The following is a 17,560-nucleotide window of genomic DNA, read 5'->3' as shown; positions in this document are numbered from 1 at the left end:
TTTATATATTTAATGGACTGGTTTTCTTTGCAGATACATAGGACTGTCTAGGTATATTTTTCTACTTCCAGTCACGAAAGTTTCTTCATATTTATTTCTTGTTCAGAGGAAGGCTCCCCTCCACCCCCAGCTCACCCCATCCGCTTACCTAAAGCCCCTGTGTGATTTTGCCCAGTACATTAGTTAGTGGAATTAAGATGGTGGGGTGAATGCCTGCTGGCATCATGGAAATCAAGCAAAATTCTCCTTTAAGTGATAATTACTTTATAAAGCTGGTTGAAGACCGCTAATGTCTAACCTTAAAAGCATTGTCTTTCTCAAATATTTGTTGAAAATTCAGCAGAAAATTTGCAAAACACAAAGCCAAGTCTGCACCAATTACTAGGAATTAGTTTGCCTTGTTTGCTATTGAGAGGGATAAGCTGTATTTAAAGAATTGTTGAGATGATTGTTTTTGTTATTTATTTTTAGTCATCATAGTTAATAGAACTGTCAAGCACAAAACATTTTGCACCATAGACAGTCTGTGGTTGTCAACTAAATAATCTATCAGTAAATGAAAAACAAAGTATTTGGATAGGATGATGCCACCCGGTGGTACAATGGTGAACAGAAATACTGACAGCCTTTCAGAAGCTTTGCATCAAAGCTCAATAATGATTGATATGTGGGTCAGTTTGATTAATACACTAGAAAGAAGTTTTCTGGCTCTGGTTGCTACATATACAAAACTTGATTTTGTAGAGAAACAGAATTTTTGCATGTAAATGACTAACATTGAAAAGCATATTGGAATTCTTTTGTATTGATTAGGAGTGTCACTAACAGTTTTATCAGGTTTGGAGAGACAGGAATGAACCTGCCTGTGTAGATTAATCAGTGGAATAACCTTTCAGTCAGGAGGTAAATGAAAATAAATTACTTGCCTGCATGAGATCAAAGTCTGTGGAGACTAGTCTGATATCATATATGCCTCACTCAGAGGCTGGTACCTGATGAACATTTGGAGTCTTCCTCTTTTCTGTGCACGAACAAACAACAACCCCCCCCTCCCAAGACTGAATGCCTACAGGAAGAAGAGAAAATTAGGCCTAACATTTTATCGAACAAGCAGACAGCTACAGCTAAGTGGTAAAGAAATACCACAGAAATGGGAGCGAAAAAATGGAGTATATTTGGCAGGCTGACAAAATTTATTTAAGGACAGGTTTTTTCATTCTCTGAGTTTTAGATGTTAAAATTGGCAGACATACTGAAGATTGCTTTTTCTCAACATTTTGAAAAGCAGTCTTTGGAGTTACATTCTTTTTGGCAAGGACAGAGGGGAGCAAGTAGGTGATACAGTATGAAGAAAAGTCTGTGAAGTACATACAAGTGCATATATAATACTTAAAAAAGACTTTTCATGAAGGAACACTAACTTGCATAGAAAAAAAATTATCCAAGGAAACAGTTCCATGCAATCAAGTGTGGTAACATACAATGAAAATAGACCTTAGCATGACAGGAGGCCTGCTAAGCAAATTAATATTCTGAGCATTAACTGCACGGCATGTGGCTGTAAAATTCCATGCATGTGCATAGCTATTTATTTAATCTTTGTCCTAATCATAATAAATTCTTGAAAAGATATTTTAGTAGAGGAGGAGAGTGGTTCAAAGGTGATTTGTTAAAATAAATAAATTAAACTTTGTTTCTCTTTCAAACTACTGATTTGAGTGAAGAACTAAAGCTCATAACCAGAATTAAAACAGCAGGTGGAAACCTGGAGCTGGGAAATGCTAATTGCTGGCACCACCATCCTGGTACATTGATCAGGATATCAATTTCACAAGAGAAGTATTGAAAGCTCAGTGTAATCCTAGCTCAAGCAGAACTATTAATAGACAGATGTCCCCTCTCTGCACCTCCCCATTTCCTAAAGAGTTGTTGCTTTGCTGCGGGGAGCTATTACCCTTGCAGTAGCATGCTGTCACTGTGGAGAGCATGACATAGACTGAGTAGGATCTTGTGTGACAAAATGGAGAAAGAAATCAACTTCTCTTGCATTTAGAGAGAGGTATGAAACCAGTCTACCCCCTACTCTCATCTTTCTTGAAAATATTGTGGGGAGTAGAAAGGGGTCTGTGGTACTTCTGTCATTTACTTGGGTTCATCTTCTACCTCTTACTGACTCTAGACAGCTTATGCACTCCCCAGCAGTTTGGTTTGAGTGATGGTGAAAGCAGCCTTCTGCTGAATAGAGTGCAGAACTGACTTCAGTTTTCTCACTGTCTGCACTGCCATCTGAATACAACTAGTAGTTATACAAAATTCATATGCAGCTAGGTCTTTATTCCCAACAGATACAGGGAAGCTAGTACTCTAGCTGGGAGTTTGTCAAAGAGTTTGGTGGCTGAAACACACATATGAGATGGGAAGGAAGCAAAAGGTGTGGGGATTGTGGCAACGAATGTTCAAGAGGATTTATGGGTGTCCTTAGTGCCTTCATTGTAGGTTGTTCTAAACCTTGTTCACTTTCATGTCTGTTCATGAAAATGAGAGTTGTGTTAAATTGAAGAGCTGTCTAAGATTAAAGTATGCTTTATGTTTGGGCCTCTATAGGACTTGATCACCCAGCCTATCTATTTGTAACTGGCAGAGAAAATATCAGAGGAAAGAATTTAAGCTTAATAGGAAATGTTTAAACCATCTGAAAAGATGGTTCAAATACATTTCCTCGTGCTATCTCCAAAGGCTTTTTTTTTTTTTTTTTTTTTTTTTCAAAAAAGGGTATCTTAGTATTCAGATATTACAAGATTTAATATTGGTTTCAATCTCTGGGTTTTTATTATCTTTAAAAAGGCCTTAAAAAAAAAAGCTATCAGGACATTTTTATACAGGCTCATTTTCCTTCCAACTTCCTGCCACTTCATTTCCCCTCCAAGAAGTCATGTACTCTAGCTTAGAATGAAATAAATCTTGCAGTTATTTGCAGTATATGAATTGGAAAAATTGTGTCACTTAACTCTGTAAAGAAGGAACTCAAAGTGGAGAGACATCTTAGAAACAAGCTAGTCTTCAGCTAAGGTTGTTGCATTTATGACAAATCAAGATAGTGATGGGAGAGTAAGGGAGGAGAATTAACCTGTAATGAGAGTTTTCTGCCTTTTCAGAAAAAGTGACAAAAAAGTCTCTTCATTATAAAATATATAAAAGTATATGAATGCAGGCTATCTCTTGATGAACTCTGTTCTTGTCTATTCCTTTGCATCATTTAGATGGCTCAGAGAAAGTAAAAAAGCAAATGTTTTGGATAATGGAGTTTCCACATTAGTTTCTTTACCAGTGTCTTATTCAGAAATGAGACATGGCAAATTATTATCAGATTTTCTTTTGGATATTAGGTTTCTGAGAAATTGGCAGCTAGGTGAAAGTTGGAGCCAGCTTTTAGACACACAATTCATACTGAAGATCAGCCTTGTATGAGTTTTAAGTTTGGACAGCGTGATGATGGCAGTGACCTGCTGTAACGTCCTGATTGATTGTCTTCTCAACTTCTGTTTTTCCTTTCTGAAGTTTTATTGACTCCTGTTCTCTAGGATCACTGTTGTCAAATTATCAGATATAAAACCCAGTCAGTCTTTTTCTATTGGAAACTATTGTTGCAACAATAAAGATTTTAGCCTTATTGAGGCAGGAAAAATAACTTCATGACTGTTTTCAAAGTTCAGAAAATACAGTATCAGACCTGAATTTCTTGTGGCAAGACAAGTGACTAAATGCCTTCCTAAATATTAAAGTCTTGCTACTATCTGGGTATTATTTTCATCTAAACTTAAGTTTTAATTCTTAATCAAAACAGTACAGTCAGGCTTATGGAATCAAGAATTAAAATAGAATGAGTTCTATTCTGCTATTGAAGAGCTATTCATACTCCCACAGGTAACTTTAATACATTTCTAAAAGGAAAAGAAAGTGCCACCTGCACACAATGGCATATTCCATCTAGTTTCTCACCTATTCCTCAGTACAGAAAAGAACATTTGATCTGAACTCTAGGTAACAAAAGCTGTATCTTTTCCCCAGATCAAACAATTGATATTTGTACTTGGTTGTATCATTACTGTTATAGAAGGAGAAAATACAGAGAATAGTTCCAGTCTAATTTGTGCCCCAGGGATTGATGTAGGTCTGCCAGGTAAGCAGTCTAATTGTACAAGGGATTTATTGAGTGCAGTATTCTATTGAATGTGAAGCTGTCATGACCCTGAGTACATTTGTACTGTGTAATTGAATGTCTGCATTCTTTCTTTTTTAAGCCTATTTTCCTGGGTTTTTTTAGGAAAAGGAAAGGCTCAAGGCATTAAATTTGCTGTGTTTCAAGCTGCAGAGATAAGTGAAAGCATTTTTATAAGACTTGGGAGCATGTGAGTTGAAAAGTATGTCTGAGGATCTGCAACAATGCTTTCTAGTATTTGCAGCTTTCTGAACTGTGAGAGCAAATGAGATGAACACTGTCTAAAGCATGCTGTTGACATCAGTATTGATAGCATGCTTCCACATGTCTTCCACAGAAAAAGCAACTTCCATCAAAGAGTGTTTTTATTGCATTATCGCTCTAACTACCCAAAGCTCTGTAGGGCTTGGTTTGTTATCTTGATTTTGTGGAAGCAGACACTGAAGATTGCAGATACTCACTCTGTAGGGACCCAAAAAGTGGATGGTGGAGAGCATAGGAAACTTGGTGGATGGAGAAAATTTTGGTTTATTGAGAAAAGGATTGATCTGTGATTTGGGTACTTTGTAGAAAGATTCTCTGTAGGAGAAAGGAAAAGGCTGTTTAATAAAATAAAAGTTTGACAAGAATCAATATCTTGAATCTGGTGCTGGACAAACTCAAATAGAAAATAAGCCCTTCTCATTTGCATATCAAGGGTAACCTAGTAAGTGTAAACTAGGATAAAAAAAAAATTGTTTTCTTGTTCTGATTTAGCTTCTAAAATTCTTTTCCTCTTGTTTAGTCTCTCAAATGTCTGTTGTATGCCAAGTATATATCATGCAATGGTAGTGCATATAGGCAGGACTAAAATGGTCTGTGTTCTAATGTAATTCAAATTTGCTTCAATATGTATTTCAGATAAAAAAATCCATTTTAAATCACATGTAGAATTTTTATTTTCCATACATGGATTACTTCCAATGCATGAAGTATTTATTATTAATAAATTTGTTTTCAAAAATACTAATATCCATATATTTATGACCTTATTAAAAAGTGTGAAATTTCCATACAAGTCAATCTAGATGGAGTGTACTTGTGATTAAGAACTATAACAGACTATCATGCCTCCTTTCCTTTTATTTGTCTCCTCACAAAGTAAAAGAAATAGAAATGAGGAAAATTGAGTTCCAGTGTGTACCTTCAGCTCAACAGATTTGAACTTTGTCAAGTGGATTGAAGAAAATAAGAGAAACCCCTCACAGAAGATATTGGCCATGAAAATTGTCAGTCATTTAGGTTACTAATTTCATAATGTTATACTAACATAATATCAAAAAAGGTAGTCCATTAGTACACGTCATAAACATTTTGTAGTTTCTTACAATAAGTTGAAAGGCAATGCAGGACTTAGAGCATGGGTGATATATATTTCTATAATGTAATTTATAGAAACATCAGGAACTTGGACTGTAATTAATAGAAAAAATGTTGAAACGTATTTTAAGTAGTGTAAGTAATACACTCTTTTATTCTTCTCATGACTACATTGACTTTAAGTGTTTGATTTGTTTCTCTTAAAACAAATTTTATATCAGCTCCTATACACTCACAATAAATGGCTAGGCAGAAAGGATGAGATGTTTGAATACGTTGATCCTAAAGGCAGAGACCATTTTGCAGTTAAAAAAATGCAGTAATTTCTTTCTTATGAAGTGTTTAGTCTTTGCTGTTCATCCAAGATGAAATTAATGTAACAAATTTGTAGGAAAAACAAAAAATATTTTGATTCTTAGTTGCTGTACAATATACACTTTAACATAACAAAATTATGCAGTTCATTATAACTACTCATGTTATCTGTAAGAGAGAGAGACATCAATAATGGCATATGGCCAGTCTTTATCAAAGCAAAGTCATTATGCCGCTCTAGTAAATGAAAAGTGTCCATACTTTGCAGGTGCACAGACTATTTTAGCTGTGCATTTATTTGAATATCTACGACTCTTCAGTTATGCATTTACACAGTATTTCATTCTTAGACATTTTTAACTGCAGTGATCCCTGATGCACATACAGAATAGTAATGCTGGCATGAAAACTTTTCTCAGTTTTTCTCAGAAGATTGATTGGAGGAAGGACTTTAAGATACTTACGTTTTTGGGGGTTTTTTTGTCCAGAACTACAGTAATGATAATAATGCATTTGGGGAAAGGGAAGGCATATACATAAAACAAAAATACTGCTTGAATAGAGCTAGTATAGTTTGAGGTTGAATGAACTACAAAATATTGGTTCTAGTAGTCTGTGTTACATGTGAACAAGTAGTAAGAAGGGAGAGAAGCCTGCCAAGAATTCCTAAGGTCAGTCTAGTTACTTTCGTTCAGTTCCTGTCAAGACTTATAGTACTGATGGGTCGATGACTCTGTGGGTAACACAGTTTGGCCTGTCAGTCTGACACCTTTGTTAAAAAACATCCTTGTGCAGTCTCATAATGAAAATAGAGCTACCCACACAAATTTTTATAAAGATTCTTTACAGGTAGACCAGCCGGTCTAGGATTTTGCAGTAGTGATAGGATGGTGGATGTGCAAACATGCTAATCAATAATACTGTGTGTAAATTTGTCAAACGTGGTTTATAACTTAAAGTCTGTGATCTAATGAAAGAATTCTTCAGGATCCAACTGTTTTATAAAGCACAATCCTGATATATCTTCGATCATATTAGTCCATTTAGTGGATAATGATCTTTGCAGTACACTTGTGTAATAAGCAGTTATTTGTGTTCTTTACAGTCCTCATCAGGGGTAGATTTGTGTATCTTTCACTCCTTTACTGCATTATCCATACTTACTTTTCCCAGAACTCCTAGGACACTGCTCTTCCTAGTTCTCCAATATATTTCACTTAGTTTCTTCTTATTTCTGTATAGACAAACCCTTTGGGATTAAAAGTGTTTTGAGTATTATAATAACAGTGTTCATGGTATTTCCAGTCAGCAACATAGAATCCTTCTACATCATGTTCTAATAGAAATTAAATGTAAGTGGTAGCTTACAATTCTCACCTGTTCTTTTTTCTGAGCTTCCCTAAGCCCTTGACTAGACACAGATGTGAAATCTAAGCTGTTGGGTTCTGATGTCACTTGCTGTGTCTTTCTCTTCCCTTTGGAAGCTTCCAGGTTCTATTCACGGTCTACCTTGTCAAGTGTATTTGTGCAGATATGTTCCTTCTTTTTTTTTTTTTTTTAAATTTTTATTCTGTAAATTCCCTTTGCGATATTGACCTAGAGAAAATTTTTCATCTTCTATTTTTTTTTTGTACCATATTTCATAAATTATAAAATCAGCATGTGTGCAGTGGTTTTACATCTTAACCCAAACACACACTATGCAAAACTAGAGGTTTATGCCTGTGCTTTAACATAGCAGCTGATCATATTTATTGTGCTGATTTATTTACATGGAAACTGCTGCAAGTATATAATCATATAGTAGAGAGAAAATCCTGCTCAGATGGGCGAACTGTGGTGTGGTTCTTATAGGAAGAATTAGAGCATTAGGGAGATGGTGGACTTTGTGGTTTTTTTGTTGAAATTTTTTATTTGGTGGATTGTTGGTTTTTTTATATGTGAGAGACATTGACTGGGAAGTGAATGAATTCTGGAAAGGAGAAGTAATGGGCTTGCTTGAGGCAAGGAAAGAAGTGAAATAAACAGCTACAGCAATCAGGACAGTGGTGTTATTCTACCCTTGTCTGTGAAAGGATGGCTAGGTACATGCACTGAGAACTCTTAGTGCAATGTCTCAAGGCTTGTCTCAAGGCACTCTTAGTTTATGGGAAAGAAGTCTTTTTTTCTAGACCAGTATTCTATCATGAGCACAAATGCCTGATGTGAGTTGAATAAACTTTGCTGCCTAGGGAAAATTTGAAACTCCAATGAATTTGATATTGTACCTAAAATGCAGTGGCAGTGTAAATGTTCAAATCACCACAGGTTCATGGATGGGAATCCAGTCACCCTGTTGTTTCAGTGAGTTGCTTATGGCCATTTTCAATCAAGTATTTCAGAAGTGTTAAACTTATTTACCTGGTCAAGTGAAACCAAGTCCAAACACTTAAAGGAATCAAACAAACAATAACAGATATGTTAGCATACAGCTTTGCAGTCTGACTTGACATTTTTATAATGTGACACTTATTACATTAAACACGTCGTCAAGGCTTCTTAGGTGGCTTATTCTATTTTTTTTCTAATTATTTTCTTCAGTGTACATTCTACTTCAAAGTCTAAACTTCAAATTAATGCATTTCCATTTCAATCAGCCCCTTTGACTATTTTTACAGTTGTATTCTTTTTAATTTTGTCATGTTTATCATAGCTTTTCTATCTGGAGAGGCAGAGATTAGGTTGTTCTCATTAGTATTTTTAGTGTATTATCTGTTGAGTGAAATCTCTACATCTGTAATTTCGTATCTGCACATTTTTAATGTTTCTTTTTTTTTCCAACTTCAGTCTGGTGTATATAATTGTAACTAATTCTTCTGGGTCTAGTGTTAAATACTAGTTTCTGTAGGTCAAAGGATAAATTTTTTCCATATTTTAATATTTATATTTGCAAAGCCTCAGAACTGAATTATAGATATAGAATATACATATATATATATAAAAAATACTATAGCATACATGGGTAGATACAGAATTCTAGAAAGTGGAATTTTATTCTGATAATGTAGAATAACAGAATAAAGATTAGATATTCATATTTTTAATAAGCAGCTCACCCTACTGTCTTATTTTTTTTTAAATAATTTTAAAATGATTTTAACTTTTCACTAAACAGAACGATTTGAGAGATTCAAATTGAAAGTTCTACATCTACTCTGTCTTATGGAATATAGAGATGACAGATAGTGACCTCCTTTGTTGGCTGCTGGTTTTCCAAAGCAAAAACTTACGTGACAAAGATGCTTAACATTAATTTTATTTCTATTGTACCACATGATATGATGAAAATGCAATAATAGTTGTTGATGGATCTTTATTTATGTTAAGTGTACAGATTGCTTGTTGCACCATTAGTGCAAATCTTCATTTTAATTGTCAGGCTTAAGCGCTCCACCATAGGAAAAAATAGATTGTCCATAGTCTGCCATTTTTTTCTCACATCATTTTATGAGTAAGCTAATTTTCAGTGAATACTGGTGAAAAGTCAATTAAATTATCTTATGACTACTTTTCCGAATGATTTATACTTTTAATTAAACTATGGTTGTGTTTTGTCAAATTTCTTCTGAAGCAATATGTACCACCTTACCTAGTAAATATCAATTTCTTAGATACAAATCTGTAATTTTAAATGCAGTGACCTTTAACTGTAGTGTCTTTGTTCTTTGTAGGTTTAGGAAAATAAGGGTGAATGTTTAATTATGTTTAATTTAAGAAACTTGGGCAAAAAATGACAACTTGCTAGTGCAGTGTTCTCTTTAGATTCCAGAAGCTTAGATGTGCTGAAATTAAATGGAAGACAAGGATATTAACATGTTAGACGGTTCCTGCTGAATTCAGAGGGAAAAATTCTTGTTGCTATAAATATTATCTTTCATATAGACAAGCAGTAAGAAGAATAAAGTTTAAAGTTTGTTATTAGTTATTAATACTAGAAGGATTAGGCTTTTCTCTGCTTGTAAGACCAGTGAAGCATTGAAACCTAGTGATTTGAAATTTCTGTTCATGCAAGTATTAAGAACAGGTTAGACAAAAGGGGTCTGAATACAGTTGAGCTTTCTTCAGTGAGTGGGTTGAATCAAATATATTTATGATGTTCCTGCCAATTAATTTTATGATGTTCCTGCCAGTTGAAGATTTTTACATTATTTTTGGTTAGTATTTACAGAAGGCTCCATCCAATGTGCTTAATTCTGTATGTGAATCATCTAGCTGAAATCCATGGGCTATAGCAGCAGAAATATTTACAGTGTTGAGACTGTAGTTTGACCCATCTGGTTTCTTTGCTGTACATCACAGTATGCCTAGGAAGAAACAGAAAGCTAGAATTGGATGCCCTGTTTTGCCAAACTAAATTTTGCGAGTAGTTGATTTATTAAAAGGAATTTTATATGCAAGAATCGGAAAGAATTAACTCCAGGGCAGAATATCCTAGAAATTTAGTTAAATTTCATAGCTCTGGTCATTTAGTTTCAACACTACAGAATCCTTCACAGTGATTAGAATTTATAATTTGCAACAGAATTGTATGAACTATGTAAAGTTTGTTATGACTTTTGGCTACACCAAAAGGGAGAAACTTCTGCCATTTTAGACCATTAGGAAAGGAATGAGTTTGATAGCTTCTCTCCAGCTGGAGCAGGGAAACTTTTCTAACATGAGGTTGATTCATAGCAAGAGCTGAAAACAGAAGACTGAATCTCTTCTTGAACTGAATAACTGTATTTCTGAAGACTAGCTGGTTTTATAGCAAAAAAATCGCTGTTTGCAGGACAATAAACTGTGTCAATAAACTTTGTGTAGAGGTATGGTAAGCTGTAATTTAACCTGGTATTTAGATATCCTTACATTTGTAGCTTCTATCATACTCTGCTCCATTAGGAGCAGATACTGAAGGATATGATTCTTCTAAGTTTGTTTTTACATTGCTATGTTCATATTGAGAGTGACGAGATTGTAGAACTAAGACCAGCTTTGTGTTCTGTCTGAATGTGGAGGACCTTTCTGTCATAACTAGATGGAAAATTACTGGTGTATATTTTTTAGTAAGAATAAGGACTACTTTTCATCTTTTGCTAAATCAGTGTTTGTCTAGATAGATTGTTTTATTTCCACAACAGTGGGGAAGTATACATACGTAATATGTATAATTTGTGTTGTGATACATACATATACATTATAGTACATACTGAGTATGCCATAATTCCAGTTAATAATTGTACAGTACCTTTTTGAATGGTACACTTTGGAAGTCTGCAAGTTCAGTTTCCAAATTTTTGGCCTTGTCATCTGCTTGCCTTAAACAATTTCCTGGGTTTCTGGCTTTGTCAGCGGTGCTTTAATCTATCTTGACTCAATAACCTCTTTCATCGGTGATAACATTTGCATGCACTGTGCAGCAGTTTGTAAGTATACCTGTACATCCAAGAAAATATTCACATCTTTAATATACAATTAATGAAATATTCTACTAGCCTTGTTAAATAGCACATAGTGGCCAAAAGTGGTATGAGTCATGACTGCAAGTTATGTCCCTGTGAGAAGGTTGGAAGTGTTTAGACAGCAACATGATATGTATTTCACTGTGTAAGAGGAGGTTTTATATCTGGAATGTGCAATTTTAAATTTTTTTTTACCTATCAAAGTCAAAAGATGCTGACAGGTTTTTCTGCAAATCTGAGAAATTTCTAGGGGCCAGAAAATGGTGTTTGCTGTCAATTAAGCTGATTTTAGTTTGATCTAAATTTCTGTGGCAATTTACTAAATTAAAAGATTAATGTTTCAAAAAGCTATTAGTGTATAAAAACAAATATACCAAAAGTAATTGTTCTGCAACTGGAAACAAATTCTATTAAAAACCTTATACAGTAAGTGAAATTTAGTTTTCTTGATAAAGCTGTATTTTGGTGTTCTGTGAATTGCTGCCCTCCATAATTAGGTTATGTATTTGAGAACTGTGCTAAAACTATAGTGATCATGTACAATGAAGGGTAATTAAGAAAAATTACTTGAAAAATGCATACCTATTCAGAAACATGGGAAAAATCTTTTTGTAATGGAACACAGATAATAAAATATTACAGTGTTACAAAATCATACTTTTATCATCTCAAGGTATCATCTCTTATGTGAGTGTTGCATTAAAATAAATTACCTGGTCAACTATGTCTTTCTGAACTCTCTGGAACCAAGCTATGAAGTAGTGGGCCTAATCTACATCCTTTAAACAGGCTAGGTGGTCACCCTATAATTCAGGTCACATTGTTATGTTCAGTGCAACTATGAAGGTGAGTAAGGTAAAGGCAATTCACGAGCACCACAAGTAATGAAAAATACCCTGATTTATTCAGCAGAGATGTCTTTTACTAGAAAAGCAGCAGAAGGTGACTGAATAAATCACTCATATCAATGCATCCCTTATATCATCCATCTTCTTTTAGTTTGGTTGATTATGCATTCAAATCAGTGAAACTTGTGTGATTTAGGTCCTGTGCACTGCATTGAATAATTCACCTCAACATATCTGTGTGTTTATGATTCTTCAGTTATTCATCAGTTATTGAACAGTTTAGACATTTTGAAATTGCCCTGTATCTCATTATTTCATCCTCTTTTTTTTCTTGGGGTTTTTTTGTTTGTTGGTTTTTTGGTGTTTGTTTTTTTTTTCCCCCAAAATACATTGAAAACTCAGGTTTGCTTTGAAAGCTCAAATAAAATTATATGGATGAAATAACAAACTGCTTATTTAAAAGAACCGATTGGATTTCAGACTTGTTACTGTAATTTGTGATTACTCCTCCCCCTTCTTCTCTTTCTCATCTTTTGTCCTCCTTTACAAGCATCTTCTTCCCCATCCCTGCGTAATACTGGTGCTATGTACAGTATTTTGTTTACAGTAGTATAAACATTTTCAGCCTGTGACTTCATTGCTGAAATAACTCACCTCTTTCATATCAACTCTTACCTAGGAGCCGTACAGCAGACTCACTGATGTAGGTTTTTTTCTGCATGGCAGCCCAGGCCAAGCTGTGGTTTCATTGCATGATGCAACTTCACCCTTTTTGGTTGTCTATGGGATTAATTATAATCTATTCTTGTATTGCCTGTGCATGCCAATGTGCTTACCATAATGATGTATACACTGAATGCAGTCTAGAGCATTAAGTGCATGAAATGCAATTTTAAAAAATAACATAAAATTAGAAATTTCGAGCAAATGTAAATTATGCTTAGCAATAACTTAAGTTAAGCTTTTATAGAATGAATAGGACATAATATGTATCAGGTCTATTTATTTAAAATTTCCAGATATTACAGTAGTTTATTGACTAGATGCACAATTTCAGTGTGGTCAAGATGAGGGGAAGAAAGAGTGTACTAACTATCCTGTTGTGACAATGGCTGAATGGTGCCAGTAGTATCAGAAAGATAAACCTTTCCCTGCTGTCAACTTCAGCAGCAGGTGACAGTGAAAAGAGGTAAGACTATAAATAGTCATTTATTAAAATTCAGAATTTGGGAAGAATTTTAAGTAGAACGGAGGGATTTGTTTGTTTGTTTGTTTTAAATGATGTTAAATAGCCTGCAAAATAATTTAAAATGCTTTGGTTTACAAAACACAATGAAATTCCATATGAAGAGTTGTAACACTGCTTGAAATTTCTTTTACAAATTACATTGTGACCATCCTAAGCAATGTTATTCATATGTTCCTAAATGTATTCAAATGAACCTTTCATTAGCACAGTATAAGATATAATTTAATGCTAATCTGTCTTTTTCCTTATAAAATGGTGAAACAGCACTTTGGGAAGCGACTTGAAATATGTCTGAACACAATTTTGTTGTGCTGTTGATCAGTGCAAATGTTCATTTGTATGTGTTCAGACATTATGCTTTGTGAGCTTTTTGGTGTCAAAATTTATTTACAGATTTCAAATTAATACTCAGGTTGGTGAATAAGTATTATTTATTTCATACATTTAACTTTGAGGGCCTGTAATATAAAATGTTATGATGTTTGAAAAATGGTGATAGAAACCATATATATATCTTAAGTGAAAATATGCTTAGTGTGTACTTTTAAGCAGGTAACTGAAAATATGCAATATGTATTCAAAGCAGTAAAAAAGGGAAGTAATTTCCACAAGTCTTGTCATGCCACCCACATGATGATACTGTGCTGCCCTAAGAATATGTATTACTTAGGATTTTATTTTTTTTATATTATTCCTGTAGTCCACTTAATGACAGTTGCACTGGTTTGGGGTTTTTAATTACAATGAAGAAAAATTCTTTTAGTACTGTGAAACTTATCAGACATATCTATACAGCAACATGGATTTATTCTTCCTGATATCAGTACAAAACAGATTATTATACCAGTCCTGTTGACTTCCCAGTAGCTCAGTGTGTAAGCTTAACTACATACCCATTCTCCCATGCACAGCAGACAAGATAAAAAGGTGATGGATCACAAACACAGAATTACACAGAACATGCTGAGTTGGAAGGGACACAAGGATCACTGAGTCTCACTCTTAGCCCTGCACAGCACCATCCCCAAGAGTCACACCATGTGCCTGAGAGTATCATCCAAATGCTTCTTGAACTCTGTAGGCTTGGTGCTGTGACCACTTCCCTGGGCAGCCTGTTCTGGTGCTCAACCACCTTCTGGGTAAAGAACCTTTTTCTCGTCTCCAGCCTACAGTGCACACCATTTTGAGATGGTGTTAGAAAAAAAGGGCCACTATATATTCATTTTTAACATTATTATAATCCTCTTCTTACACTGCTGTAAAGTACTTTTATATCAGGCTTGTGATAATTGATTTGAGCAACTGCTGCAGCTGTAGGCAATTCCTTATTCCATTTGTTAATGGAGATAAAGTTACTGCTTAAAAAGAAAGGCATAGTGTCATTAATCTGTCTAAAAAGGGCCTTGCTTTTCCCATTTAGAAAAACCACTAAGACTGTCACTAGGCTCCAAGCTAATTTTCTTGTCTGAAAAGCTCAAGTATTTTCTTAATTTCTTCTTTGTTTATTTAAACTTTTTCTGTTCTTTTGCAAAGTAAATGTGACTATTCAGTGAGTCTTTCATAGAATCATCACTTTGCCTCAAGAATATGGTAATTTGCACTTAAGACAGTGGTGGTAAATAATCAGGTCCCACAGCTGGAACAGCTGTGATAGGAACATTTCTAAGAAGGAAAATTTACTAGATTGCAGTTATATGCATGTGCAAATTAAGCCACAGCAGAGGAGCTTGTGGGTAGAGAAACTGTGAACATGTGTTTCACTTTAAAAAGGTGTGTGGAATAAAGACTCTTCAGGAGTCTAGGTTAAAAAAAAGGGAAACTGGAAGAAGGAATTCTCAGAGATGTTGATGTCTGCTGGGAATGAATGTGACCTGGATTATCCCTACAGTTGGTTTGAGGCAGAGGAATTTAAACAGATACACTGTGATGCTCAAGATATAGTCAAAGATCTTAAATGGTTACTCTGGGTAGTTGAAAGGTTTTTTACTTGCCTGTCCATTACTCCCAATAAAGTGTAGCATGTATACAAATACAGACTTGGGATAGTTTACAAGCATATACTAGATGTCTCATAGTTTGGGTTGGGAGTAGTTGGGTTGCTTGACCTTTGGCACCCTAAATGTATCTTAGGTTTTAGCTGACTAAGGTGCTTAAAAGGACCCTTATGCTGATGGGTAGATGATGAGAGGGAGAATCTGAAATTATGAAAACTTGTTTGGGACTAATGTATCTTCTAGTTTTATGTAGATTTTTTGAAGGAATGTACATGGTTCATGTTACGCCTTCATTTGAAATAGGAAACAATATATCCTGCCTGGTGTAATTGTGTATTAATACTGCTATTAATACAATATGAATAGTTTTTTAGTAATAGATTTGGATCATGCCACTAAAAAGCCTGACCAAAGAAGCTTAGGTTCAAGTTTATTACTACTCAGTAAAAACTAGATAGTTGCCAGATATTTTTCATCAAAATATCACAGAAGGGAATTCCGGAAAAGATGGTCAGATAAATAAACTGGGAATATTTTAACATTCCAGTTTATCTGGTACTCTTGTAATTTTTGGTTAGAGTAGCTGAACTTAGACTAAATCTCATAAGACAACATTTTAGTCATTGTATGTATTATTTCAAAGTGTTCAATCAGGTGAAGGAGAATTTTAAAAGCTGGACAACAGTGTCAACAGAATAGAAGGATAATAAAAGACACTGAAATGGAGGAGTAGTTGGAGCTGGAAATGGATGATGATGGTGGGCTGGTGAAAACTGAGTTTGAAGAAAGTGGGTAGCAAATTGGAAAGCATTATTGGGTAACTTTAAGAGATGGCAGTTGCAAAACAGAATCATCAAATAGAGCAAGAAGGAGTCTCAGGAATTCACTCTTCCTTCCGCTGCAAGGTAAGACTGACTCTACAGAAATTTATTCAAACAGACACTTATTTAGGAGTTCAATGGTTTGTAGGCCCTCTCCTAGAGAGGAAGGAAATTTTAGAAATATCAGATATTTAGATCATTCTATTGACATATGCAAATGCAAGGACTTTAAGTGGTCCATACAAACCAGGCTGAAAAGTATTTACTGTTTTAAAAACCTGATATTTGCTGTTCTCCCCAGAGAATCTACTCTAGTGTTTAGCTATATGTTTTAACTGGAAAAGTTTTATGCTTCTGATAGATATACTTCTTAGTAACTTTATCTATGTCCATTTGTTCAGTTCAGTGTCAACATGGAAAAGGGATTAGTCTTCTTTTTGCATGATCATGTGACTTGTTTGCATTTTCATGTCACCATTTGTTTTTTCTTTTCTGGGGTAAACAGCTACAACACCTTATTACTCCTTGATAAACTTTGATACAAAATATGAAATAACAATTAGACAAGAAGTAACAGAAAGAGGTCATTACAGTAGAGACATGCAAGATTGTCAACTTCAGTAAATAGAGTATAGTTCAACCAAATCTTTCCATAATGCAATCAACATACTAGATATAACTTATTAAAATTTGTCAAAAAAATATATTGTTAGTTGAAACATGTTTTTCTCTTTAGAATGTTGGTAGTCTCACACAAAATCCTTTGTTTAGAAGTGTGATCCCTGGCATTGTTGCTCTATCATTTTCCTAGAATTGATTTGCCATCAGGGAGATTGTTTTGTCAAGGTAATTTAATGCTATTTGCAGTTGCCAGTGTTCTTAGCTTATGGTAAATAATTAAGAAATCTAACACAAAATAAAATAATATGCTCTTCCTACTTATCTATGAGGTTCTCAGCAAACCTTTCCAAATGCAGTTATCTTAAATATGATGAAGATCTTAGTGGTGTATTTTGCAAGAAAGCACATACTCTGTCTTCTGTACCCTACTGAAAGAAGTTATGGAGATGGACTCTGGGCTGTTCACTTATGCCTGTTCTAGCACTCAGTTCCTGAGTATTTAGCTGTTCTGCAGGGATCTTCCTTTGACTTCTGGTTGTAAAGTTAGAGAAGATGTATGCTGCAGGCAGTAGTGAACGTACACACACCCTGATGAAATTAAGTGATATTCTGTTTCCAGAGTGAGCAATTTTAATGTGCATTTTTTCTGTATAT

The 17,560-nt window shown here is 34.6% G+C and overlaps 1 protein-coding gene across 33 annotated transcripts in view; it reads left to right on the top strand.

Moving 5' to 3' along the window:
* KCNMA1 (potassium calcium-activated channel subfamily M alpha 1) overlaps window positions 1-17,560 on the top strand; it is a 460,281-nt gene that overhangs the window by 240,443 nt on the left and 202,278 nt on the right. For 12 of the 33 annotated variants that reach the window (XM_051800821.1, XM_051800820.1, XM_051800819.1 and 9 more), the window contains exon 4: window positions 12,901-12,924. The exons of the other annotated variants lie outside the window; for them this stretch is intronic. In XM_051800821.1, the coding sequence (XP_051656781.1) occupies window positions 12,901-12,924 (24 nt within the window). The remainder of the gene's footprint in view (window positions 1-12,900; window positions 12,925-17,560) is intronic. 33 annotated transcript variants of the gene reach the window in all.

The sequence above is a fragment of the Manacus candei genome, unplaced genomic scaffold (genome assembly GCF_025592945.1).
Source record: "Manacus candei isolate 608988 ecotype Guabito, Panama unplaced genomic scaffold, ASM2559294v1 h1tg000050l, whole genome shotgun sequence".
In the NCBI taxonomy this organism is placed as follows: domain Eukaryota; kingdom Metazoa; phylum Chordata; class Aves; order Passeriformes; family Pipridae; genus Manacus; species Manacus candei.
The sequence above is the reverse complement of the archived record's forward strand: the minus strand, read 5'-3'. Positions and strand labels throughout refer to the sequence as shown.